Source organism: Geotrypetes seraphini, chromosome 2 (assembly GCF_902459505.1).
Source record: "Geotrypetes seraphini chromosome 2, aGeoSer1.1, whole genome shotgun sequence".
NCBI classification, from domain to species: domain Eukaryota; kingdom Metazoa; phylum Chordata; class Amphibia; order Gymnophiona; family Dermophiidae; genus Geotrypetes; species Geotrypetes seraphini.
The window spans coordinates 463,160,282-463,186,099 of NC_047085.1; the positions used below are offsets into that span (position 1 = coordinate 463,160,282).

Genomic DNA, 25,818 nt, shown 5'->3' on the forward strand with positions numbered 1-25,818 from the left:
CAGAAGGGAGCACTGCAAAAATTGGAAAGGAGATGGAGTTCAAGATGTGTGAGGCCTTAGCAGATTATTTTTTTGCTTTAGCTTCTTATAGACCAGTGTATTTCAAACTGTATGCTGTGGCGTACTAGTGTGCTGCCCAAGATTCTAGGTGTGCCACTAGACGTCGGGGAGGAGGAGAGATGCTGGCTGACTGCCTACAGGACGTGCCTCTTGTGGTGAGAGGCACATCCTGTAGGCAGTCAGCCAGTGCCTCCCCTCCTCTCCACGCCTGTTCCCTTCCAGAACTCCACACTGGTGGCTCAGGGCCCTGTCTGGAGGACCTTCATGCGTGCACGGACATCGACATGATGACATCACGCATGGGCATGACATCACATCAACGTCTGCACTTTTGGATGCCCTCAAGCCACAGCCACCATGTTTAGTTTGCCGTGGATTCGCAAAGTTTGCGAGACACTGTTATAGACAGTTAATAAAGGATGTGAGGAAATCTTATTTTGAGAACCCCCTGTTAGGGTCCGTTGAATTGCCCATATGAACTTTCTGCAATTGTATACAACCTGGTGAAGGAGCCCAGTTCAGTATGTTGCACCTGTGCAGTCAGCCCTGAGATGCTAGCAGATTTTGTGTCCGTATTTTTAACTTTGTGGTGATGAGTGTAGATCAGGGGTGCCCAAAAGGTCGATTGCATCACCTTTGTGTTCTCCCTGCTTCCCCGACGCGCAAAAGCCAGGCCCATGCAGCCACTACATAAGCGTTTCCCCCCCTCCCCCGATGTCAGTTCTGACGGAGAGGAAGTTCTGGGCCAGCCAATTGCTACCTGGCTGGCCTGGAACTTCCTCTCTGATGTCAGAATTGACGTCCGGGGGGAGGGGGGGGGCGCGGAATGCTTGTGTAATGGCTGCACAGGCCTGGCTTTTACATGTCAGGGAAGCAGGGAGAATTCAGTGGTGGATTTGGGGGGGCAGGGAAAGAGAAAGAAAGATGGTGGCTTGGGGGAGGGCAGGGGGAGAGAAAGACACAGAGCTTCATGCTTCCTGGAATTAAACAAGCTGCTGTTCCTCCATTGACCAACTAACAGTGCTGCCTTCTCTGGAGAGACAAGAGAGAAAGAAAGACAGACTGAAAGAAAGAAAGGAGGGGCAGGGAGAGAGAAAGAAAGAAGGGGCAGAGAGAGAAAGAAAGAAAGAAAGGGGAGGGGGCAGGGAGAGAGGAAGAAAAACAGGGAATGGAGTGGTGTCAGGGGACAGGCAGGGAGAGAGGAAGAAAAAGTTGGACTCATGGAGGGACAGAGAGAGATGTTGGTTGGAATGAGGTCTGGAGGAGAGGAAGAAAGAAAGATTGGATGCACAGTCAGACGAAGAAAGTGCAACCAGGAAAAATGATTTTATTTTCAATTTAGTGATCAAAATGTGACCATTATGAGAATTTATATCTGATGTCTATATTTTGTACTATGGCCCCCTTTTACTAAACCACAATAGTGTTTTTTAGTGTCGAGAGCAGCACGGGGCATTCAGCACAGCTCCCTGTGGTAAAAACCGCTATCGTGGTTTAGTAAAAAGGGAGGGTGTATATTTGTCTATTTTTGTATAGTTGTTACTGAGGTGACATTGCATAGTTTAAAGTCATCTGCCTTGACCTCTTTGAAAAACCCCTGAATATAAATTATAATTAATATTTTCTCTGCGTACAGTGTGCTTTGTGTTTTTATTAAATTTTATTGTTGGTAGACATTTTGACTTTGTCATTTTAAAAGTAGCTCGCAAGCCAAAAAAATGTGGGTACCCCTGGTGTAGATGATAAGAGGCAACTGTTAGCAGATGAATACAGGATTAATTTTCCTTGTCCTGGGCTAGAGGATATTAGGCAGGCATTTCTTGCTCTATACCAGCACATCACCTCTAGATCCTCATCCCACTATGTTCAGAGATGAAAAACCACGGTCCAGAAGAGCCACAACCTAATCGGGTTTTCAAGATTTAGACAATGAATATGCATGAGATCTATTTGTATGCAATGGAAGCAGTACATGTAAATCCAATCTCATGCATTTTCACTGTGGAAATCTTGGAAACCCAACTAGGTTGTGGCCATTGAGGACCGTAATGGCCACCCATGAACTTGCTGAATAAAAACTGTCGGAAATGAAGTTTTGGATTTTTTTGCTGGTGTAATTCATTTGTCTTTGACTTCAGGACTGTTCTCAGCAGAGCTAAAGCATGCTTATTGTCCTTTAACTGCCCCAACCCTTGATATCATGCATCTTAGCTCCTATTGTTCCATTTCCAGCCTACATTTTAGGCTAATCATATTGAGCACATTGTTCTGTACCAACTGCAGAATTGTGGTGATTTACGGACCAACAACAGCATGGTTTCCATCCATGCCACAACATTGGCAATTTGCTAACTTCAGTGTTTGACACCCTGATAAGAGACTTGGATAGTCTAGGTTCTGGATTTTTCAACATTTTGGGGGGATATGATCACTGTGTTTGATTACATGTTGCATCAGATTGATATTGGAAGTGCTGGTTTTTTTTGCTTCTCCTATTTAGCTGAGTGGAAGTAACAGGTGCAGGAAGGGCCTTCAACATCTGGTTGGCATCCAGCATTGAGCAGTTTTCGACAATGCTGTTCAACATCTGCCTCTGTTCATTTTGTGAGGTTATCTGGGCATGTGGAATACATTTTCATTTTATTCTGATGGTATTATTCTCTATGTACCTGTTCTCCTCTCTGATCTGCATGACTCTGCTATTTTTTCTTGCTTCTAAGATGTCTCTTGGTTCAGTGCCCATGGGTTTGTCTGCATTATTGAAAACCAGAAGAACTCTGTTACTTAGAATAAACGTTTTACTCCCACTCCCATTTTGCATGAAGCAAATACTGGTATTGCTGTGCATGACTAAACTGTATATCTGATTGTGCTTTTGGATATGCAGTTAAGTTTGAGACCCCTATATTAATGTTCTTGTTGGCAGGCGGTTTCATAATATAAGGGTTGTCCATTATTTGCATTTGGTTTTAAATGCTGCTGATTTTTGTACTGTCCTTCAGATCCTGCTCATGCCTTACATCGACTTTGGTTATGTGATTCTGCATGGAGTGCTTACTTCTACTCTGCAGCTGATGCTAAATGGTGCTGCCAGATTTACTTCTCTTCTTATATTCTGTGATCAGACCTAGATAACCCCAAAACATTTTCTTTTAGATCGAAGGTTCATCAAGCCCAATATCTTGTTTCTGGCCTGTCCAGGTTACAAGTATCTGATAAGTTCCTAGAAGAGTAAAACACATTTTATGCTGCTTATTCTAGAAATATGCAGTTGATTTTTCCCAAGTCCATCTTAATAATTTTTCTTTTAGGAAATTATTGAAATCTTTTTTTTTGAGAATATATTTTATTAATTTCCAAAAAACTTTACAGTGCACTAAACATATTAACAACCAAAGAATAAATCACAGAACGCACATTCAACTTATAAAATATACACATACAGAATCTTTATCCCTCCCACACTTCTATTAGAAAACTATAAAACTATAAATCAATAATACATATTTATTTTTTCAAAATCCTTATCTTATATAATAATAATAAGGTATTCCCTCCCTCCCACCACCCACCCACCCTGGATGTGAATAGAAGTATTCCAAAAATAAAACAACAACCCAGTTATTCTACATTCATAAAAAAATGTCAATGGCTCCCAAACCAATTTAAGTCTTAATAATTCCGCATTAATTTTCTTCTCTGGTAACAAATTCCAAAGTTTAATTACCCATTGAGTGAATAAATATTTTCTCTGTTTCATTTTAAATTTACTACTTAGTTGTTTCATTGCATTCCTCTAGTCTTTATATTTTTGGGAAGAATAAACAAGCAATTCACATCTTTCTGAAAAGGGCAACTTTTTGGATATTCCCACATTTGAGCATGGGTAAATCGTACCTTCATAACTGCTGTCCTGGCTATGTGACATAAGCTTCCCTACATTTTCGCCAGTGCTTTTCAATTGTATTGCCTTGTAGGAAACTTAGGAAAGTTTGTCTTCATGGCTGGCTAAAACTAGTCTCCTCAGTTTTGTTTGTTTATGTAATTTAATTGTGTGCTATAGGAGCAACTTTAATAAGCATCTATAATACTAGAGGTTTATGTTTGGGACTGTTAGGTACAGTTACAATGTTATATCAGTGTTTTTGGTCTTATGTTGTCTTTTTTATGGGAGAATGAAAAAGTTTTATTATAACAGTAGATAAATTACTCATTTATTTAGAATATAAAACAGATCCCATGTAATGCCAAGTTCGTTAGGTAGTCAGCACTTCACGGCATACAAAGAGACATACACAAGGTAATGCTTATTATACTAATTTAATCGTTACATAAATTGCATAGCAGTAATATACAAAACACAAATGATAACGTCACCATGATCGTAGCAATACCGCTCCTCACAGCCAGGAAATCCCCATTTTCAGGCAGCCGATGGACCGGGTCAATCACAGGACTCTCCCTTTTCTGCATGCAGATGGATTCCGAGGAAAGTCTTGTGTTTGCTCCTTTTATGCTATTTTCACATTACTGACTACGTGACAAACTATTATGTCTCACTCTGTGTTTCTGTAGTAAACAGCAGGCTTGGACATTCATTAAGCCAAGATAAGATTCCAACCTATACTCTAAACCAAGATAAGATTCCAGCCTCCACTAGCCTCCACCCCCTTATGAAGTATCCTAAGATTCACTGTTTGTCACATATACCAAATTCCACAAGGCAGCTTCTGTAGAAATGGCTGCACATCCCCCCCCCCCAGGTTTTAGCTAATATTCTTCAGAACCAATCATGAGGCTATATAGCAACAGATATTTGCTGTCTCAGACCAACAAGCACTATAACTTGCTTATCCATAGTTGTCCATTGAGCTTGTCTTTCCATTCCCATGAACTTAGGTAAACCAATGTCAATGGCAAAATCTCCACAGAAATTAGTCTTATCTACCCAAGCTGGAAGCCAGAATTCAGAGAACTAAAGCCTGTATTCTCCAGTCACTCCCTCCTTATCTGCCATTATTTAGAATCTCCCTGCCAATGGTAGGATAATGTGAAGTTTACATTAACACAAAAGCAGGTCTTATTCAGTCATGAGAACCAACCAAATCTCAAGTTATGATTATTTATGTGCAGAGCAAAATCCAATATTGAAAAAACAAACAAACCCACAAGAAAAGCATCATACAAAAAGGAAACTGTGTCATTCAGTTAGTAAACACGTTAGCTTTCCAACTTGAACAAATATCCTTCATTTATATTTTTATCCCCTTCACCCGAGAATCTCGGCGAGAGGGAGAATTAGAAGGCCTTGAGCATGCGCAGATGCATACTCAAGGCCCGGCAGAGGCAGGAAGATCTTCAAGCGGCACCGGCACGTCCTGTTGGCTGCATGCCGGTGCCAGACAGGGGGTAAGTTCAAGTTGTTCAGGCGGGGGGTGCCGGTTCGTGCGGAGGGGAGGGTGCAGATTCACGCGGGGGGGGGGGCCTTTGCGAGCGGGGCGGGAGGGGAATGTATCAAAACGAGTTTCCATTATTTCCTATGGGGAAACTCGCTTTAATATACGAGTATTTTGGTTTACGAGCATGCTTCTGGAACGAATTATGCTCGTAAACCAAGGTACCACTGTATATGAGTATTGCATACTAAACTATTTTGGAGGTAAAGAGGACTCCTATTTGATGATAATAGAAAAAGATGTTTAATAATACATTACTCAAGCAAAGCACATGAAAAAAAATATATATTGCATACTAAAGCTTCTACTTTGGGGGCTAAAGAGGACTCCAAGTTGATATTAAGGTCAAAATATGTTTAATAATGCATTACTCAAGCAAAGCACTTAAAAAAATAAATATATATATATATATATATAAGGTTAAGAACATAAAAAGAAATACACTACTCACACAATGGCTGTAGTTCAGAGCTAGTGGACGTGCCTGATGCACAATCTTGGCATCATTGTGACATCATCAGGATGCACCTAGATAGCACGATGCCACTAAAAAAAAATAAGAATATGTGCTGGGGTGTCTGATCATACTTGGAATTTGAACCCATGTCTTGTGGAAGATGGAAACAGTGCCTTTAACCACTGAGCTACAGGACCTTTTGCTTAGACAGGTTTCCTATTATTTTGTAGTGACATTCTGTCATCTAGGTGCATCTTGATGATGTCACAATGATGTCAAGATTGTGCATCAGGCACGTCCACTAGCTCTGAACTACAGCCAATGTGAGAGAAGTGTATATCTTTTTATGTTTTTCCCACTGCTCGTTCTTTTCTTATAGAATTGTAGTTCTTCCCTTTTACTCTACTGTCCAGTTTTGTGATGTTGAAAGTCTGTCTATTATGTGTTCCTATTTGTGTATTTTTATTAATGTACATCATTTAGAAAATTTTATTTGAGCTTATAAGTGTTTTATCAATTTTTAAATAAAACTTGGATATTCTTAACCTTTTGTAAATGAGGTTTAGTATGCAATATACAGTGGAACCTTGGTTTACGAGCATAATTCGTTCCAGAAGCATGCTCGTAAACCAAAGTACTCAAATATCAAAGCGAGTTTCCCCATAGGAACTAAGGGAAACTCGCTTGATACATTCCCATCCACTCCCCGAGGCCAGCGGCGCTGCTCTACCCCCGAGAATCGACATTGCTCCCCCGCTCACGAAGGCCCCCCCGCGTGATCCGCCATCCCTCCACTCGTGTCACACACACACCCCCACGATCTGGCATCCCCCACGCACCCATCCACCCACCCGAACAGATTGCTTACCCCCATCTGGCACCGGCACCAATGCACAGGACATGCCGGTACCGGTGCCCAAAGTCCTGCTGTCTTCTTTTTGCTGGGCCTTGAGCATCTGCGCATGCTCAAGGCCTTAGAGTTCTCGCTCTCTCCGAGCTCATGTTCAAAAGTAGACCTGGTTTTGCAACACCTACATTTTAGGTAGATGCATTTGGGCGCTGAGCAGCATGTGATTCTGTAAATGGATGTCGAAATCACAGCCACTCCCACGCCTATTTTTAGGCACAGCTTTTTCTGATGGGAGTCCACAAAATTGTGGATATCTATTTGTAGAATTGCATCCAGTGTTTAGACGTCTAAGTTCCAATTAATGCTTGTTAAAGTCATTAATTGGACTTATTATCCACTTTATTTGAATGCCTAAGATGATGGACATCCACATTGTAAGAACGCCTAAAGTTAGATGTCCTTTACAGAACTTGGCCCTATGTGCTCACAATATACCGTATTTTTCGCTCCATAAGACACACCTGGCCATAAGATAGATTTAGAGGAGGAAAACAAGAAAAAAACATTCTGAACCAAATTCTCCCTGCCAGGCTCTGCACCTAACCCCACACTCCTTGCTAGGTTCTGCACTTGTAAATTTGTGTTGGCTGAGAACTTTTAAACCAGCTTTGCTAGAGTATTTATTAGTACTGTTACATACGGGATTATTTTTTTAGATGTTCTCTGCTCAAAAATGTTACCGAACAAGCAATATTTTTTCCAAGGACATGTATAACCATCACCATTTTCTTTCTGCTGTGGAAGTCGGGGTATGTTAAATAACGTCGGATACCTCTTTACTTAAAAGGGATAATCTTTTTTTTTTTTTTTTTTTTTGCACTTTCCATCAACACATGGCGATGTAACAGTTTTTATTTTCAATCCATCCTTGGAGTCTGAATGTGTGATGGTGAACTCTCTCTCCTAAAGCCTGACGGTTTCTACCATTTCTCCCAACTACAAAGGAGGGGCCCTTCAACTCTTGGCAGCTGCTTTTCTTGTTGCTTGCAGAGGTCCCAAGGGGTCTCTGCAGCCATCTTCCAGCACTCCACAATCTCCCTGTGACAGCGGTTACTCAAGTAGAGCAACGCTCTGGCCAGGCTCACTTTCTTCGTTTGTTTGTGGGTTTTTTCTGCATTTTCAAGAAGCGCTTTTGATTGGTCATCTTTTCCCCTAGTCCTCCTCCCCAGTAAAGAGCGATTCCATTGGTCGGTGACGGGGCGACGCTCCAGCCGGGCTCCCTTTCTTCGTTGATTTTTTTTGTTGTTGTTGCGTTTTCAATAGCGCTTCTGATTGGTCACCTTTTCCCCTAGCCCTCCTCCCCGGTAAAGAGCGATTCCTTTGTTCGGTAACAGGGTTGTGGCCTTCAAGAACGGAAGCTACGGAGCCTGCCTGCTAGAGCGTGCCTGCATGCCAGAGGAATTAAAATAAGGTACTGAGTGGGTGGGTATTCACTCCATAAGACACACCCTTATTTCCACCCACTTTTTTTGAGGAAAGAAGGGCGTCTTATGGAATGAAAAATACGGTATGCTTATAATGTCTTCAGCGTTTACCATGAACTCGGCGCCACCACTCATCATTCAATTATTTATGAAAGCGGGTAGAATTACGTGGATATTTCCTCATTGGCCATGAAATTATTTAATGATATTAACATTGTGTTGTTTATATTTATCTTGAAATTAACACTATTTTTAGCAATTATAACAAAAAAATTTTATGGTTCAAAGAACCTGTTGTACTTATCTTAAAACTGTTGTACTGCGCAGTCTGGGGAAGCCGACCCTGACATACTTTGCTAACATAGCTGTATCAAGGGTCCTCCCAGAGCCGTTTCATGCCTTCTGGCTGTTTGCTTCCATGGCAGAGCTTGACACGGTGACCACTTCATAATGATAGATGATGTGTATGGTACTGTAACAGATATTCTTTGGAATTTTGGGATACTTTGAAGGTAATAGGCATGCTTGTGAAGATGTGATACCCAAAATATAGTAATCATTGCTGGGAAGTTCATCTCTGATTGCTAGAAAAAAATTCAAAATAACAGTATATATTGCATTTTCTTTGGAAAGCATGCTAAATATTGAATAGAGGCATTCAGATTTACTTATGTATTGCAACTCAACACATGATAATATTTTTTTTTGTAGGTGTTAGCAAGCATTAAGGCTGACAAAGACCAAGCTGACGAGGGCCTTTCCTCAGCAGTGCTTATCATCTTTTTAGATTCAGCAAGAAATTTGCCAGTAAGTAGTAAAAAGCTGATGCGGTGTCTCATTCATATCTCTGCATGCAGAGAGACCTGGGAATGGGTCATCAATTTGCTGGGGTAGAAGCTTCTTGTATTTAGGCTCCAGGTAGAAGGAATGTAGTGCTTGAAAAAGTGCTTTGATCATATAGTGCTTGAGGCACAAGGATGAACAGTTGTAATTCGCCCTAATAGATTGACTCGGTGCTATCAATGAATATACTACAGGAATTCTCTTCCCTGTCTCACACCTTAGAAAGAATGCTAGAGGCAAAAATCATTTCTGCTGTATTGGAAACTGGTGCATAAGTAAATATGAAGAGTTCAACCTCAGATAGCTTCCCCTTAGCCAGCAAAGGCACCTAGGAGTGTCTGGGCATTTCTCCTAGAAAATAGATTCATGCTAGAATAAACATGGTGGTGGTTGTTTTCTTAATGTCTTTTAATCTCTTCTTGCACTTCTCACTTAATACGTTGCTTTTTTAAAAAATCTCTGATGTTGTATTGTTTTCTTGTGCTTTTCTGTGTCCTGTGTAAGTGCTTATTTAAAAGTGATACGTTACAGTAAATAGAGAGCTAACAGGGCTGGCCCAGCAACTGGGTGGACTTGGCATCCACCTAGGGCAGCAAGCCTTGAGTGGAGGAGGAGGGCAACACAACGCTGGGGCAATGGCATTCCTTCAAAGGCATTATCAGTTGTGGGTCTTTCAGCTCCACGCGCTCGCAGATTTTGAAAGGCCTTCTACTATAGGATAGGCTACCAGCTCAACTCTGGCAACAACGGCAGGGAGAGGAGAAGAGGGTGCGATAGTAAACCCTGGAGGAGAGATACTGGATGCCTGGGGGAAGGGAAACAGACACCTCTTCGGGAGGGGGGAAGGAAACTGAGGTGGAAGAGAGGAGTTACTAGATTATAAATAGGTTTAGGCAGGCCGGGGCAAATGGCTGATAATTCAACGAGAGTGGCACAATCTTGGGCTTGCCTTGACAGTTAAGTGTATTTTCCACAGATTTTGTAGACAGTATCCAAAGTGGAGGCAGATTGGGTCATGAACTTTGCATTCCAAATGGAAGAAGGAAAGTTTGTCAAGTGGACGTGGTGTTCTTGTTTGTCAAATGAAATAGCAAATTTGGAAGAAGATCAGCAAGAATCTGAAATATGACATCAACATGGATGGAGGCTTTTAGCCAAAGGTGCTCTGCAAAGTAGGTACAGTATAATCTCATTATAATGGACTTCAAGGGACCTGGAAAAACAGTCCGTTGTATCCAGAGTCTGTTATATTCAGAGTTGCATTTTTTAAAAACTTTATTTAGATCAACTTGAAACAACGTTCAATCAATGAACAACAGTCACTGCACAACCATATAAGCAACATCAAGAACAAAACTCAGCACAACATTGGTATGGCACGAAATGATTGCAAAACCAGAACACTAAAAGATGTTCTAAAGCAGTGGTTCCCAACCCTATCCTGGAGGACCACTAGGCCAATCAGGTTTTCAGGCTAGCCCTAATGAATATGCATGAGAGAGATTTGCATAATGGAGGTGACAGGCATGCAAATGCGCTCCATGCATATTCATTAGGGCTATCCTGAAAACCCAATTGGCCTGGTGGTCCTCCAGGACAGGGTTGAGAACCACTGTTCTAAAGCATTATGTCGTACTGTACTGGAAAGAAAAATACTCTTGTCATTTTCTTCTGGGCTGCATTTTGATACTATATCACTGGCATGCCACGCGCCTTGTAGGCGGAGCCTGCATGTCCATTATAGCCGAAGAAAACTAGAGCTAAAAGTGGCTTTCTGGACCAAAATAGTTGTCCGTTATATGCGAGTCCGCTATATCCGATGATTTTCTGTATGTTTATAATGGCACTTGGCCGGGACCAGCGGACCTCATCCGCTATAGGCAAGGTTCCGTTATAAGCGAGTCCGTTATAACGAGATTATACTGTACATGAATGAAGGTCTTGTAAGGGTTTGGTACACTTTACAGCATGAAGAATGAAAGTGTCCAAAGCAGAAGAGAGTACAATGCTATAGGAAGAGACTGCATCATTGACAGATTTGGATAACACATTAAATGAGAGGAAAGGTGAAGAGAGTGCAAGGGTTGCTAGACTGAAAATTCCTAAATTTGTTGGTTGTAAGAGAGTGGTCAGACAGAAGAAGAACAGAAATGGAAAAATTTGAGAAGGAGCAGCTGGAGAACAAGACAAAATTGAGGTGGTTGGTCATGCTGGTGTTTAGGGGTGTTTAGAACATAGCTGGAGGTTGAATATGAAACTTTGAAGCATAAGATTCAGAGAGGCAATTTGACATGAATGTTAAAGACCTCAAGAATGAGGGAAGCGAAATGTGGTTCAAAGAAGAAGGAAAGCCAAAAATGTAAATCATTGAGAAAGAAAGTGACCAAAATGATTAAGGGGATGGAGTGGCTCTCATATCAGGAAAGGTTAAAGAGGTTAAGCTCTTCAGCTTGGAGAAAAGATTGCTGAGGGGAGATGTGACAGAGGTCTATAAAATTCTGAATGAAGTGGGATTCATTGTTTACTCTTTCAAAAAGTACAAAGATGAAGGGTCACTCCATGAAGTTACATGGTAGCGCATTTCAGATAAATAGGAAATATTTAAGGAAATATTCACACTGGGCCATATTGGTACTGACTAGAACAGTGCTTAGTGCGATTCTATAAAAGGTATGTATACCTTATAGAATAGTGCTAAATGTCAGTGTGCTTCATAACTTTTAGGTGTACCCATTTAGGCCAAGGAAAAGTGGGCTTAAATACATGTGCCTAACTTGTGTGTGCATTGGGTGTATTCTATAACAGTACACATAAATTACAGGAATGCCCATGCTCCTCCCCTGGCCGTGCCCCTTTTCCAGATTCTCACACTAAAACTGGCTGCGCTACCTACCAACTTGTGCGCGTAACTTTTATTTAGTGACAATTAGCATCAATTATAAGGTGTTAATTGCCAGCCATCAGTGCCGAATAGGCTTGTTAAACAAGTTGTGTGTGCACAACTTAAGGTGCCATATTCAAAATTTGGGGTTTAATATATAGTTAAGCTCTGGAATTCTTTGCTGGAGCACACAGTAAAAGCAGTTAATATAGGTGGGTTTAAGCAAGGTTTGGACAAATTTCCTGCAGGAAGTATCTAGAACCTCCCGTACAGCTCACCTAGCTGGCCACAGTTGTGGTGTCAGGCTACCACTTCAATCCCTTCTTCCAGTTCACACTCAGTGCTTTTCTTTCTCTGAAGTCCACTCCTAGTCATTCAATTACCTCTCCAAATAGCTGTCATTTTAAGACCTCCTGGATTTCACCTCTTTACGTAAGATAAAGAGTTGCACAACTGAGTCAGACCAAGGGTCCATCTAACCAGGTATCCCGTTTCCAACAGCGGCAAGTCCAGGCCAAGTACTCAGCAGGGTCCCAAAAGTAGCAAGATTCCATGCTACTTAACCTCAGAAATACGATGTAGCTTTCTGCAGGTCTACCTTAATAACAGTTAATGTCCTGTAGCATTAAGTTTTAATGTAGTAGTAAGGTTTGTTGAAGCCGCAGAGGAAAGAATCGTCTTGCTAGTTCCATGGATAAGAGTTCCCTAGCAATGACTCGGCAAACTCCTAATAGCTAGTTGAAGCATAATGCTCTAGATGTGCCAGTTAACCAAAGTTGTTCTGGGAGCAGTGGAGTAGTAATGGGGGGGGGGGGGTGCGGACCGCCCTGGGCGTGGTCTTCCTCAGGGCGCTGGCACCCCTCCTGCTTTCCGCCTCCTGCCACATGAGCACCACCCTCCCCTCCCCCCTGTACCTTTTTATCTTTGGCACGAGCAGCCACAAAGTAGCTGCTCACGTCGGCTTCGGCGTTCCCTCTGACGTCACTTCAGTTACCCGCACCTAGGAAGTGACGTCAGAGAGAGCACCAAAGCCGACATGAGCAGCCAGCCGCTCGCACCGAAGATAAAAAGGTACAGGAAAGGGGCACGCACGCAGGAGAGGAGCACTGTTCATCCCCACTACACCACTGTCTGGGAGGACCACCAGGCAGTCATGTTTTAAAGTTATACACAATGAATATTCATGAAGATAGATTTGCATTTCTTAATTGCAAGCACGTTTAACTCTTGTATTCATTGTGGATATCCTGAAATTCACGTGGAGGGGCATAATTTAAAAATACGTCTAAGTCCCCTTTTAGCCTAAGGCCCTAAACGCTGAAAGTAGCAGCAGGGAAAATGTCCATTCTCAAAAAAAAATGTCCAAAATGAGGTATTTTTTTGAGATTGGCCTACCTCTACGTTCAGCAGTTTAAACGCCCAGATAACCACTACGTCTAAACTTACAACAAAAAATAGCCTAAGTCCCAAACGCCCAAAACAAGACCTTTTAGGTGAGGGAGGGGCCAGTCCTTCGCCTAAAAGCTGGATTCTGTAACCGGCGTCTGTCAAACACCGGTTATAGAATCCACCCCAGCAACGATGGTGACAGGAGAGATGGTTTATCTCCCCTGCTGCGATCGCCCCCATCCCCGAACTGCTGCGACCCGCAGTTCGGGGGGAGGGGTGATCACGATCGCGGCAGGAGAGATGCCCAATCTCTCCTGTCGCAATTGAGACCCCCAAACCAATACAGGCAGGAGGGAGCCAAACCCCTCCTGCCGAGATGCGACTCCCCCACCCCTGAACCAATACTGGTAGGAGGGAGCCCAACCCCTCCTGCTGAGATTTGACCCCCCCACCCTTGAACCAATACCAGCAGGAGGGAGCCCAACCCCTCCTGCCGAGGTGTGACTCCCCCACCCCCCTAAAATATAGACAGGAGGGATCCCAGGCCCTCCTGCCCACGGTGATCCCCTGCCCCATGAACGTCCCCCCCCCGATCGCACCTCCCTGAACCCTGAGACTCCCTAGCACCCTCCTCCGGGTCCCAAGCCCGTCCACCCGGTAGGCCGGCCATCCTCTAAATGGCGGGCCTTAAGGCCTGATTGGGCCAGGCGCCTAAGGCCCCGCCCACAGGAGGGGCGTTAAAGCCTGGGCCAACCAGGCAGGCCTGCCGGGCGGAAGGGCTTGGGACCTGTCCGCCCGGCCAACTAAGTGTAAGTGGAGGGGGGGTGTTGGAGGAGATGCGATCGGAGGGTTAGGGGGCTAATCGGGGGCTCGGGGGGCATTCACGGGGGTGGTGCGCCATGGGCAGGATGGCCAGGTTCCTTCCTGCCTGTATTTTAGGGGGGGTGGGGGAGTCACACCTCGGCAGGAGGGGTTAGGTCCCTCCTGCCGATATTGGTTTGGGGGTGGGGGGTCGTGTCTCAGCAGGAGGGGTTGGGCTCCCTCTTGCTGGTATTGGCTATCTCTCCTGCCGTGATCGCAATCCCCCGAACTGCCGCTAATTGCAGCAGTTTGGGGGAGGATCGCGATCATGGCAGGGGAGATGAGGCATCTCTCCTGCCGCGATCGTTGCGGTGGGGAGGTGGGCAGGTTGCCCCTTTTTGGCACTTATACCTCTTTTGACTTGGTCTAAGTCAAAAAGTATAAGTTCTTACTAGGCAACCTGTTTAAGGTTTTGGTTATACTTACTGTACGACTAAGTCTAGGTCAGCCCACCTCCTGCCCTTTCCCCTCCTCTAAGAACGCCTCTTTTTGCTTTAGGCGTTTAGAGGCAGGGGAAAAGCCTAAGCTGGTGTTAGATACATCTAAAACCAGCTTTAATTTTCGGTGCTTGGACGATCTGGCTTTTTGATCGTCCAAGTACCAATTTAGGCCACTTTTTGGATTTTTTTTTTTTTTTTTTTAAATTATGAGCTCCTTAGCTGCTAGTCCCCAAGGGATGCAGCATCAGAACTAGATAGTGCTGCACTTATTGCAGGTTTCTGGGTCTCGATGCGTTTTTCAGGTAGAATAACTGACGTTTCAGCCACCATGCTGTGGCTTTCTTCAGGGTATGCTCTGAAGTCTACAATTTGACTTTGTAAATAGTGGGTTCACTAAACTGATTGGGAACAGGGCAGTCTACCAATCTGAATTTAGGCAGGAAAGTCAGTTGGTCAAAAATGTGAATTTTGTTGTGAAAGTCCAAAGTGCTGCATTTAGGGTACCACCATATGAAACAGTTGCTTGAAGCCCAAGGAAATAGAGCACATGGGGCAATACCCCAGTTGCCCTGATCTAGTTTGAAATCTGTCAGGCAGATTTGAGACGACTGTTCCTTTAGTCAAGATGTTCCAGTATACTGTATATGAAAGGCAGTATTGGAGGTGAGAAAAATAAAAAGACAGGAAGAATCTCAGTAATTGCAAAAGAGATTATTAACTCTTTGTGCATGAGCTTTCCTTAGATTCCTTTATTCTCATAATTTATAATGGCCTAAAAACTATACATGTTATTTTGTAAACTTATTTACACCTGAAGGTTTTTAGCTGCTTACTGATTTTAACTCAGAATGTCTTGCAAAAAAAGTTAAAACCCAAGCTTGCACTGCAGGTTATAGCAGCCACGCAGTGCTTTATTAAAGTGTTATCTTGATGAACATTCCATTAACTTTGCTGCTAAGCTTCTTGTCATACACATGCTTTTACATTAATTAAACTGCACCCCTTCCATTCTGTCTTTCTACTTCCTTTTCCATCTTAAGAGTGTCTACAAGGGAAAGATAGGGTGTGTCTTCTTAAAAAACAGAGGAGAATCGGGATTAGCCTTTTGTGACAACCCTTCCTCTCCCCATACAACACTATTTGTGAGTGGTTTTTTTCTTTATTATGGGCACCTCCAGGGTTTAAGCTTGGGGCTAACCGAGCAGCAAGTGGTGTGAATGATGGAGTATTCAGATAGTGTCGGTGCATGATTACAACATCCATGCATCCTGCTGCATTTTATTGCTTTGTGCAATTTTTCAGTATCATCAAAGTTGAAACTATATTATCCATTATAATAAAACCCTTAGTGCGCATGCGCACTTCAAACTCCGTGTTCCATGCCTCCGTGGTGCCATGCTCCTGCATGCGCAGTAGGACCCTACAGCGGTTTCTCTATCGGCCTCCGTTCTCATGCGCATACGCGGCGATGGCTTCTCCCATCCCACACCCCAACCAGCCTGTGCCTCGACGAACGGAAAATGTTCAGGCCTCTATGGGTCAAGGCATTGCTGCCAGGTGCACAGATAGGGACTAGCGAGGTTTCCCCAGCCCGAGTCCAGACCAGCAGCAGCCGCGGTTTCATCAAGCAACCACGGGGCATTTGCTAGGCCGGCCCACTTTGATAATGCGAGGCGGGTCGGCCTAGCAAAAACCACGAGGCTACCCAGTCTAGCGGATGTTGCATAGGGGGAGCAGATAAGGGAGAAGGGGTCCTACTGGACAGGGGGGGGTAAAAGAAAGGAAGAAGGGCTACTGCTGGACAGGGGAAGCAGGGAAGGGGTGCTGCTGGACATGGGGGAGGTAAAAGGAAGGGAGAAGGACTACTGCTGGACAGGGGAAGCAGGGAAGGGGTCCTTCTGGACAGGAGGGAGTTAAAAGTAAGGGAGAAGGCCTACTGCTGGACAGGGGTTCAGGGATGGGGTGCTGCTGGACAGGGGAGAGGTAAAAGTAAGGGTGAAGGGCTATTGCTAGACAAAGTGAGCAGGGAAAGGGTGCTGCTGGACAAAGGGGAGGTAAAAGTAAGGGAGAAGGGCTGCTAGCACCTATTAATGTAATGGGCTAAATAACTAGTTTATTAATAATTTCCCTGGATTTTATTATGTTAGCTGTGTAGAGCTCTGACTGGAATAAAGTAACTGTATAAGGTTTACTTTAATAGATCAACGCAGGAGTTCAATGATTGCTTAGCAAAACGTAAGTAAGGGACAGTTTGCTGCAGTTTTGTAGCTTATGGCCTAATGCTTAATTTTTTTGTTTGCAAGAGTTCGCAGTATGAACTTGAATAAGGCTATTGCTGCCAAGTTTCCATTACAATAAACTTAGAACAAAAATAGGCAATGCAGTCAATCCCCCCAGCAGCCCCATTTAAGTTCCTTGTAAATGGGTTTGAAATGTATTCTGACTGACTTTGCAGTGTAGTAATGTGAAACCCAAATGGACTTCATCAGACAAAGTTAGCCGAGGCCTGTACAGTAACTGAGGGGCGCTAATGCATTGAACTCTGTGTAGAGGGGGAGCAGTGGGGTTGTTGGCAGTCTCCTCTTGTTTTCCTTGTCTTCTTTGCAGACCATTTGCTTGCATGTCTCTTCTCAGTCCATCAGTCATTAACGGCCCTATGGAAATGAATCATTGCATGAGTTATTAATCCTTTATGTGTTCCTTCTCTCCTGGCTCCTAAAAGAATAACCCCTTAGAGTTTAACTATGATGGCTTGAAGAAGACAGCTGTTCAGAAAGCTATGAAGGTAAAGTAATGTGCTTCTCTATCTACAATAACCAAATCAAAGCCTATATGTTTGCTTTACTTTGAATGCAAGTACCAAAGATTCTAATAGCATGAGGCATCTAAAAGTATTAGTTTGTGCTGGATGATATATACCAAGTCTCGCAAGCTTCATTAATTGTATGACTAACATTGTAGACGGGGGTGAATTAAACAGAAGAGCCTAAGCTCCAAATGTTAACAAAACAAGCTGAAATATTTGTGGTGATTATTAAAAATTAGGAAGGCAGGAAAATTACATTTTTAATTGCGATTAATCGCATTGTGCAGTAGCGATTAATTGTGATTAATATGTAATATTTTAAAATAAAATATGACACCTCTCTCCTCCCACCTGCCCACTGCAGATCTGGCACCTCTCTCCCCTCCAAACCCTTCTCTGCAGGTCCAGCACCTGTCTCTCTTCCTTCCAGCCTCCTCCTCTGCAGGTCTAGCACCTGTCTCCCTTCAATCTCCAGCCCACCATACAGATCTAACCCCTACTTCTCTCCAACTTCCAGAACTCCCCCATGCATCAGCACCTCTCTTTCCCCCTGCCTCCCTGTGCCACCGCAGATCCTTCATATGTGTTCTCCCTTTCCCTCCCTCAACCCCTGCCACAGCACTTTAAATTTTACCTTACTGGCAGCGATTCCTACAGGCCTGCTCCGGGAACTTACTACTATTACTTATAATTTCTGTAGTGCTGCCAGATGTACGCAGGGCTACATACTAAAGATGCTCAATAAAGCTTACAATCTAATCAAACACAATCTAATCAAAACAGATGAACAGGACCAATAAGGGTTAGAGGATGTAAACTTTATGTAGTCACTTATACAACTAGAGAGATATGAAATGTCAGGACAGAGATATTGAAGGCTTTGATATGGTCACACACCAGCAAGGCTGACATTTCAGAGATAGGTGACTACTACTACTATTTATCATTTCTATAGGCATACTCAGCACTGTACATTCAACATGTAATAGATAGTCCCCTCTCAGAAGAGCTTACAATCTAATTAGGACAGGCAGACAGGACAGATGGGGGTTGGGGAATTTCCTGTAGAGAGAATTATAGGTATCATATGGTGAATGGGAGTTAGGAGTTGAAAGCAGCCTTGAAAAAGTAATTTGTATACTGCTAGAGATGGACCTTGATGTATTGACTCAGGCAGTCTGTTCCAGGAATATGGTGCAGTAAGATAGAAGGGACAGAGTCTGGAGTTGGTAGTGGCTATCACCTATTGGCAAACAAATACTGTGATATGTTAAAATATTGGTTTCACATGACTGTCAATGAATAAACACTTTTATACTGCACAAACATTAACCCATCCTCTTTTTTTTCATCCTCTTTTTTTTTTTTGGGGGGGGGGAGGGTGGGAAGAGTTTTTAAATAGCAGTTTCCTTCTGTTCCTTTCAGCTTCCAGCTCATTCATAACCAGCCTCTTATCAAATTAAACCACCAAAAAACCTTCACTCAAAACTACTGCCCAAACCTCCTACTCGGGCCACCTTCTTTTCTTTTTGTAAATATATTTATTGAGGAATCAGTGAACAGGCAGAAATAAACAAGGCAAAAACAGCTTACAACCAATACAGAAGAGTATAGACAAAAGGAAAAGCAGTCCATGTCAGACACCGAATCTATGCATGCAGGTGGTGCGAAGCACAGTAGAGTAGTAAGTGTCACAAGTTCCCATCCAATCAGGGAAGAAAAGCTGCACAAGCAGCGAACAACGAGATTTGACCCAATCCCCTCAATCCCTTATTTTATTTATACACAGTATATCCCCAAACCCAATAATGTTTAGCTGTCATGAAATCTGACTTGAACACTCCAAAGCATCTCATTCTCCACCCCCCCCCCCCAATCAAATCCTCTGCTGCTTCCTTGGATTTCTACATAATACAAGACTATGCTGTGGTAAGGAAGAGGCCCAAGTTCTTTCACCTCTGTGCTGGGTGAGGATTGGTATACTTCACTCTCCCTTATTCTGGAAAGGAGACGTTTAATTTCTCGCACATGTCCTGGGGAAAGATTATTCTCCATTTTCCCTTATCCTAGGGGGATGTTCCTATATTCTAGATTGCCTCACTGCTTGTTGTTTTTTTCTATAGTGTTACAGATTCGGCAGGTATAGTCACACACTCTTTACTTCCTCCATTCATTGGCCGTGGTCTTGCTTGGTTACCCTAGCAACAGTTATTAGTGCCACCCCATATCGCAGGTACTCGGTCATGTGCTCACCTAGTCTTTCTGTCATTGGCTGAGGTCTCACTGTTACTCTAGCAGTATTCTAGGTCTTGTCCTATCCCTCCAACTAGCCAGCAGGTAGCAGCATGGCAGATGCTGGTTTATATTTATTTTATTTTTAGTATTTGTATACCTCTTATAGCCTAAGTGGTTTTACATTCAGGTGGACTTTTCTGAAAAATCAAAAGTTGCAAAGAACAACTTGCCTCCAATCCTCTAGTGGTAGTTGATATGCACATGCACATTTAGTGACCTAGGCAGAAGGAAGTCCTTAGATCAGGCTTGTAGGAATCGCTACTGGCATACTGAAGAGCCCTGACTGGGATTGAGGAAGGAAAAGTGAGTACACTGATGCTGGTCCTACAACAGGGAGGGGGTTGAGTCATGAGAGACATTTTAATGCGTTAAAATTATTAACGTTTTTTTAAATTTTTAACACATTAATCGCAGCCCTATTAAAAATAACTTTGGAGAATTATGCTCTTGTTTGCAATTAGCTTGTTGGTAATATAATTAGAGAGATGCTTACAATCCTGCTTAGTTGAAGTGACGATTCATGATTTATGTTGTAGAGGTCTAGTAACCATGTTGGTCTTGGCAAGAAATTCATTTTGTAGATTGTGATGAATGGTGTATGTTCCAAATTTTGATTCCATTGGTTTGAAAAAAAACTTGTAATGGTTGCTTACAGAGCAAAAGACAATTTCATTTACATCCTACTAGACATTTTCATTTACATCCTTTCTGACATCGCTTACTGGATGTCCACAGCCACTTAAAGCTGAATATGGCCAAGACTAAGCTACTTGTCCTTCTGCCTAAACCACCTTTCCTCTCTTCTTCCTCCACACTCTAATTCAGTGGATGGTGCTCTCATCCTCCCTGTCTCGTTAGCTTGCAATCTCAGTCATCTTTGATGCCTCTCTCCTTCACAACTCCAGCAGACTGCCAAATCCTGTCTCTTCTTGTTCTATAATATCACCAAATTCCGACCCTTCCTCTTGGAGCACACCACCAAAACCCTTATCCAGGCCCTTATTACCTCATACCTTGACTACTGCAACTTGCTTCTCACTGGTCTTCCTCATAACCACCTCTCTCTTCTTCAATCTGTCCAAAATTCTACTGCATAACTTATATTCCACCAGAGTTGTTATACCCATATCATCCCTCTGCTCAAATAACTCCTTTGGCTCTCTATCCATTGCCACATACGATTCAAACTCCTCTTACTGACTTACCAAAGCTCCTCAGTATCTTTCCTCTCTTATCTCTTCTTATACTCCTCCACAGGAATTATGTTCATTGGATAAAGTCTCTTCTGTTAGTACCCTTCTTCACTAATGCCAACTCCAGACTCCTTGAATTAAAGCAAGCAAATTAAACAAAGAACAAAGTAAACATAGGGTCAGAAACTAGAAATAAGTGAAATTATACTAATATACGTAAGCTAGAGAAACAAGCAAACTTCAAACAGCTAAAGTCTAATCACTAGTTCAAGAACTGAACTGAAGAAACAAGTTTTAATTTTCTCTGAAATATTAAATATCGGCATAAGAGCGAAGGCAAAAAATTCCACAATGGAAAATGTCTGAATACTGATCTCAGGTAAGCCTGTGATTCCCTAAAGAGCCTAATGTCTATAAAAAGAATATATTTAAGCAGAGCTGATGTTAGATAACTAGGGGCATATCCAGGTATGGCCCTCAAGAATTGAATAAGGATTTTGAATTTAAACCTCCATAAAGCAGGTCACCAGTGAAGTTCAGAAACGCCTTTACCTGAGAAATGCAAAGCCCAGGAGACTGGACTGCTCTGTACAGGAGGTTTAACTATAAAGACTGATTTAAAGATCTGACTCTAGTTTCACCATAGTGAACAAATATTTTTTCTTGACCTTCAACATTACATTTAGGTAGCAGCTAATAAAATTCATATATTTGTGCTTTATGAGCTGTGACCATAGTGGAGATGGCTAACATTGAAGTCGGTCTGAAAATGAAGGGAATATTCCTTATTCAGATTGTTTCCAGGTTGTCCTTTGCATTTCATTTGATAGTTTCTCAGTGAAGACTGAATTAAACTTGAACATGTATTTAAACATATCTGTCACCTGTTTTCTTGTAAATTCCCATCAGAATATTTGATAAAGCAGTATATCGCAAACTGTATGCTGCAGCAAGATTCCAGGTGTGCCGCAAAAAAGGCGAGTTGGTCATTGCTGGTGCTGGTGCCTGTTCAATTTTATTGTTCCTTTCAGGTTGGAGCACTGTTTTTCCACTTTTCTTATATCCTCCTATCCTATCAGCTCTTTCATCACGTACTCCCTCATTTTGCCTAATTCTGCACATTTTAAATCTAGGACTTTAGCTGTTATATCATACCAAACTGATGATCACTACCGCCCAAGTGGGCACCAGCTTGGATGCTAGATACACTTTCCCCATTTGTGAGCACTAGATCCAGCATCATTTCTTCCCTCGTGGGTTCTGTCATCATTTGCCTAATGAAAGCATTTTGAAAGGTGTCCATAGAAACACGATGGCAGTTAAAGGCCAAATGGCCCATCCAGTCTGCCCATCCACAGTAACCATTATCTCTTCCTCTCTCTAAGAGATCTGACGTGCCTATCCCAGGCTTTCTTGAATTCGGGGACAGTCTGTCTCCACCACCTCTTCCGGGAGACAGTTCACACATCTACCACCCTTTCTGTAAAAAAGTATTTTCTTAGATTACTGCTGAGCCTATCACCTCTTAACTTCATCCTATGCCTTCTCATTCCAGAGCTTCCTTTCAAATGAAAGAGACTCGACTCATGCGCATTTACATCACGTAGGTATTTAAACGTCTCTATCATATCTCTCCTCTCCCGCCTTCCCTCCAAAGTATAAAGATTGCAATCTTTAAGTCTGTCCCCATACGCCTTATGACAAAGACCACGCACCATTTTAGTAGCTTTCCTCTGGACTGACTCCATTCTCTCTCTGCTTCTTTCCAATTCCGCAGATGGAACGTTCCAATTCACATTTGACAGGTTGAAATCACACAGCAATGGTACTTCCCCTTTCTTTCCCAACTTCTGGATATCTGCAACCAGATCTTTATCAATTTGCTCCAATTGTGTTGGAGGTCTGTAGACAACTCCCATGTAGATAGAAGTTCCATCTTCTCTTTTCAAAGCTATCCATATAACTTCCTCCTTTCCCCAGGCCCCTTGCATTTCAGTCACTTGAATATTGTTCACATAGAGAGCTACTCCTTTACAGCTTTCACTGTCCTTCCTAAAAAGATTATAGTCTGGTATGTTAGCATTCCATCCATGGGATTCACTGAACCATGTCTCTGTGATAGCAACAATATCTAAGACTGCCTTTAACATCAGAGCCTGTAGAGCCTGCAGATCATGAACTTTGATGCTTAGACTATAAGCATTTGTGGTCATTTCTTGTGGCACTCTCATTTTTTTGCATAATTTTTTGTCTAGTCTCACTTTCTACTGCATTGTTAAGAAGTGAATTGCTAAGATTGTTGTTTACATTGCCATCTTTACTATTGTGACATCTTGTCTTTTGCTGGGGATGGCCACTAGAAGTGACCTGAATCTGCATGCCATCTCCACCTTCCAGTTTAAATGCCTAGAACATATTGCCTGAATTTCTCAGGATTCTTTTTCCTGCCATAGTAAGATGTTGTCCATCATTACAATATAGGCTATTGTTTTTCCATGTGTTGCCCCATTCTCCTATGTACCTAAATCCTTCTCGATGTTGCCAGGCTCTGAGCTACCTATTGAAGTTCTCAGTATTTTGTAATCTTTCCTTTCTCTTTCCATAAGTAGGCAGTACTTCTGAAAAGGCTACAGTCCTTACTTTAGGTTTTAACCCATCCCCCAGCTCCTGAAAAGCTTTTCACACTTGTGGGGTATTGTTGGCCAGGTCATTTGTTCCCAGGTAGATAGCAACATCAATGTTAGAATCCTTAGTTTCTTCATTAATTATGATCAGTATTTGCTAAGTATTTTTAGTAGCTGAGGATCCTGGAAAACATTTCACTATTTTGGGCTCCTTAAACTGCATTCCAAGGTTAATGGCCCTGATGATGAAATCCCCTAGCAGCGATAATTTTCCTGACTGAGCTTGAACTTTTTTATTTGTGCTGCAGGGGATACTTTACTTCTTGAGTTATCTTCACTGGTTCTAATTCCCCTTCAGTTCTTTTTTTCTGGAGCATCATAATGCATTAATGGAGCAAAGGAATTTTGTAGGGGCAACAGTTGTGAGGGTGGGTGTTTTTGTGTTACACATTTTAGTCTACCTGAGCCAACTGTAACCCGTCAATTCCTGGGTTATTTTAATCTTTGAGGCATTGGTGGTAAATTGGTATAATTCTGTGGAATGATGGAAGCTGCTTTAATTCACATCCAATTCCTGCTTAAATTTATTGAGCTCCTGTTTAATACTAGCAAGCTGACTGGAAGAAAAAAGGAAGGAAGAACCGCTAGATCAAAGGCAAGCTCAGACAATAATGCTGGTGAAGATCTATTCCCATGGTGGGCCTGAAAATCCCTAACCTAATAACAGAGGAATGCTGATTCCAATTAAATACCTTTTCAGAAATGTTCATTTCTCAAGAGAACTGGACTAGATTTGAAACAGAATTACTGCACACCTTTAAAAGCATTATGAATAATATAGTTGCTTATTTTGTCTTTGACAGTCAGGAAAGAAAACAGGCATCAACCCAAATCCATTCATCCAACTTTCAGTGGGACCTCAAGTGCAAGAAAGCAAGGTAAGCCCCTATTAACAGGGTCTACCAAGGGCAAGATGACTGGCTTGAATGGTTTTCTTTTTGTCTAGTTGATTGTTTTTGTTTTGGATTTAGCTCATGTCTTTTTGGGTTCTAGTTTAAAGAGTATTTTTCTGTCCATAGAAGGCTTATAATCTGCTTGTACCTGAGGCAGTGAAGGATTAGTAATTTTTCCAAGATCAAAAGGAGCCATGGTAGGATTTGAAATGGGCTTCATGGATTCTTATAAAATCCCATTTTATTCTGGGACCAGTTTTTCTTCCTATAAGCCAGGCTGTAGGAGCTTATCTTTACTTCAGCCCGTAGGGTTTTGGAGCTCCCGCTCTCTCCTGAAAAGATCCACTTTCCATATGAACCACTTTCAGAAGAAAAGAAGTAACAGTGCACAGCATCACATCGGAATCCGTAATACGCAGAGAAGGATCCTGGCAGGAGAGAGCCGGAAGCTCCGAAACCCTAAGGGCTGAGGTAATAGCCACCAGGAACACAGACTGAAAATATACAAAATAAAATACAAGCAGAAAAGATAAGCTCCTACAGTTTGGCTTGTAGGAAGAAAGACTGGTCCTGGAATAAAGTGTGGATTTACAAGAAAAAATATTAGCAAAGGCAAGAACCTAATCTTTCATTCTCAGCCCTGCTGTTCTAACCATTAGGAACTCCTCCACTTCTACTTTGACTCTTTCTGGTGAGATGCATATTCTTGGTAATGCAGGTATTATGAACTGCTTTCATATGATTATACAGTATCTTTGGATGTTGGCTGCATTAGGCTGAACTCTCTTCACCTTCTTCAGGCTCTGTCTGTAAGATGCAATTTTATATGGCAGCCTATAATTCTGTTTATGGCAAAACTCAACTTTGCATTTGCTACATAATGTGCTATTTTTTCATTGCACAGACAAAATATAAGACAGTTGAGCCAATATGGGAAGAAAACTTCACTTTCCTTATCCGCAATCCCAAAAGACAGGCACTACAGTTGGAGGTATTTATTTTTCGTCTGCTATTGTTTAATTTTAATGCTAAACTGTTCTAAGTGAAGTTCTTTTTTTTAGCATTTTGCATGTAAGACGCTGGCATCTTCCTCTATCATTTCATGTGGCAGCACTACCACCCTGTGGACAAAGCTGTAGTAACCTAGAAATCTTTTATTCAGTTTTCTAGCACCAATCCAGGTGAAGAAAATGATACTACTACTATTAATTATTTCCATATCATCA

The 25,818-nt window shown here is 42.4% G+C and overlaps 1 protein-coding gene across 2 annotated transcripts in view; it reads left to right on the plus strand.

Moving 5' to 3' along the window:
• Positions 1–25,818, plus strand: part of ESYT2 (extended synaptotagmin 2) — a 235,104-nt gene that overhangs the window by 169,109 nt on the left and 40,177 nt on the right. Inside the window, exons 13-16 of one of the 2 annotated variants that reach the window (XM_033931591.1) lie at positions 9,019–9,114; positions 17,444–17,506; positions 24,503–24,577; positions 25,497–25,583. In XM_033931591.1, the coding sequence (XP_033787482.1) occupies positions 9,019–9,114; positions 17,444–17,506; positions 24,503–24,577; positions 25,497–25,583 (321 nt within the window). The remainder of the gene's footprint in view (positions 1–9,018; positions 9,115–17,443; positions 17,507–24,502; positions 24,578–25,496; positions 25,584–25,818) is intronic. The other variant, XM_033931592.1, reaches the window with a different exon arrangement.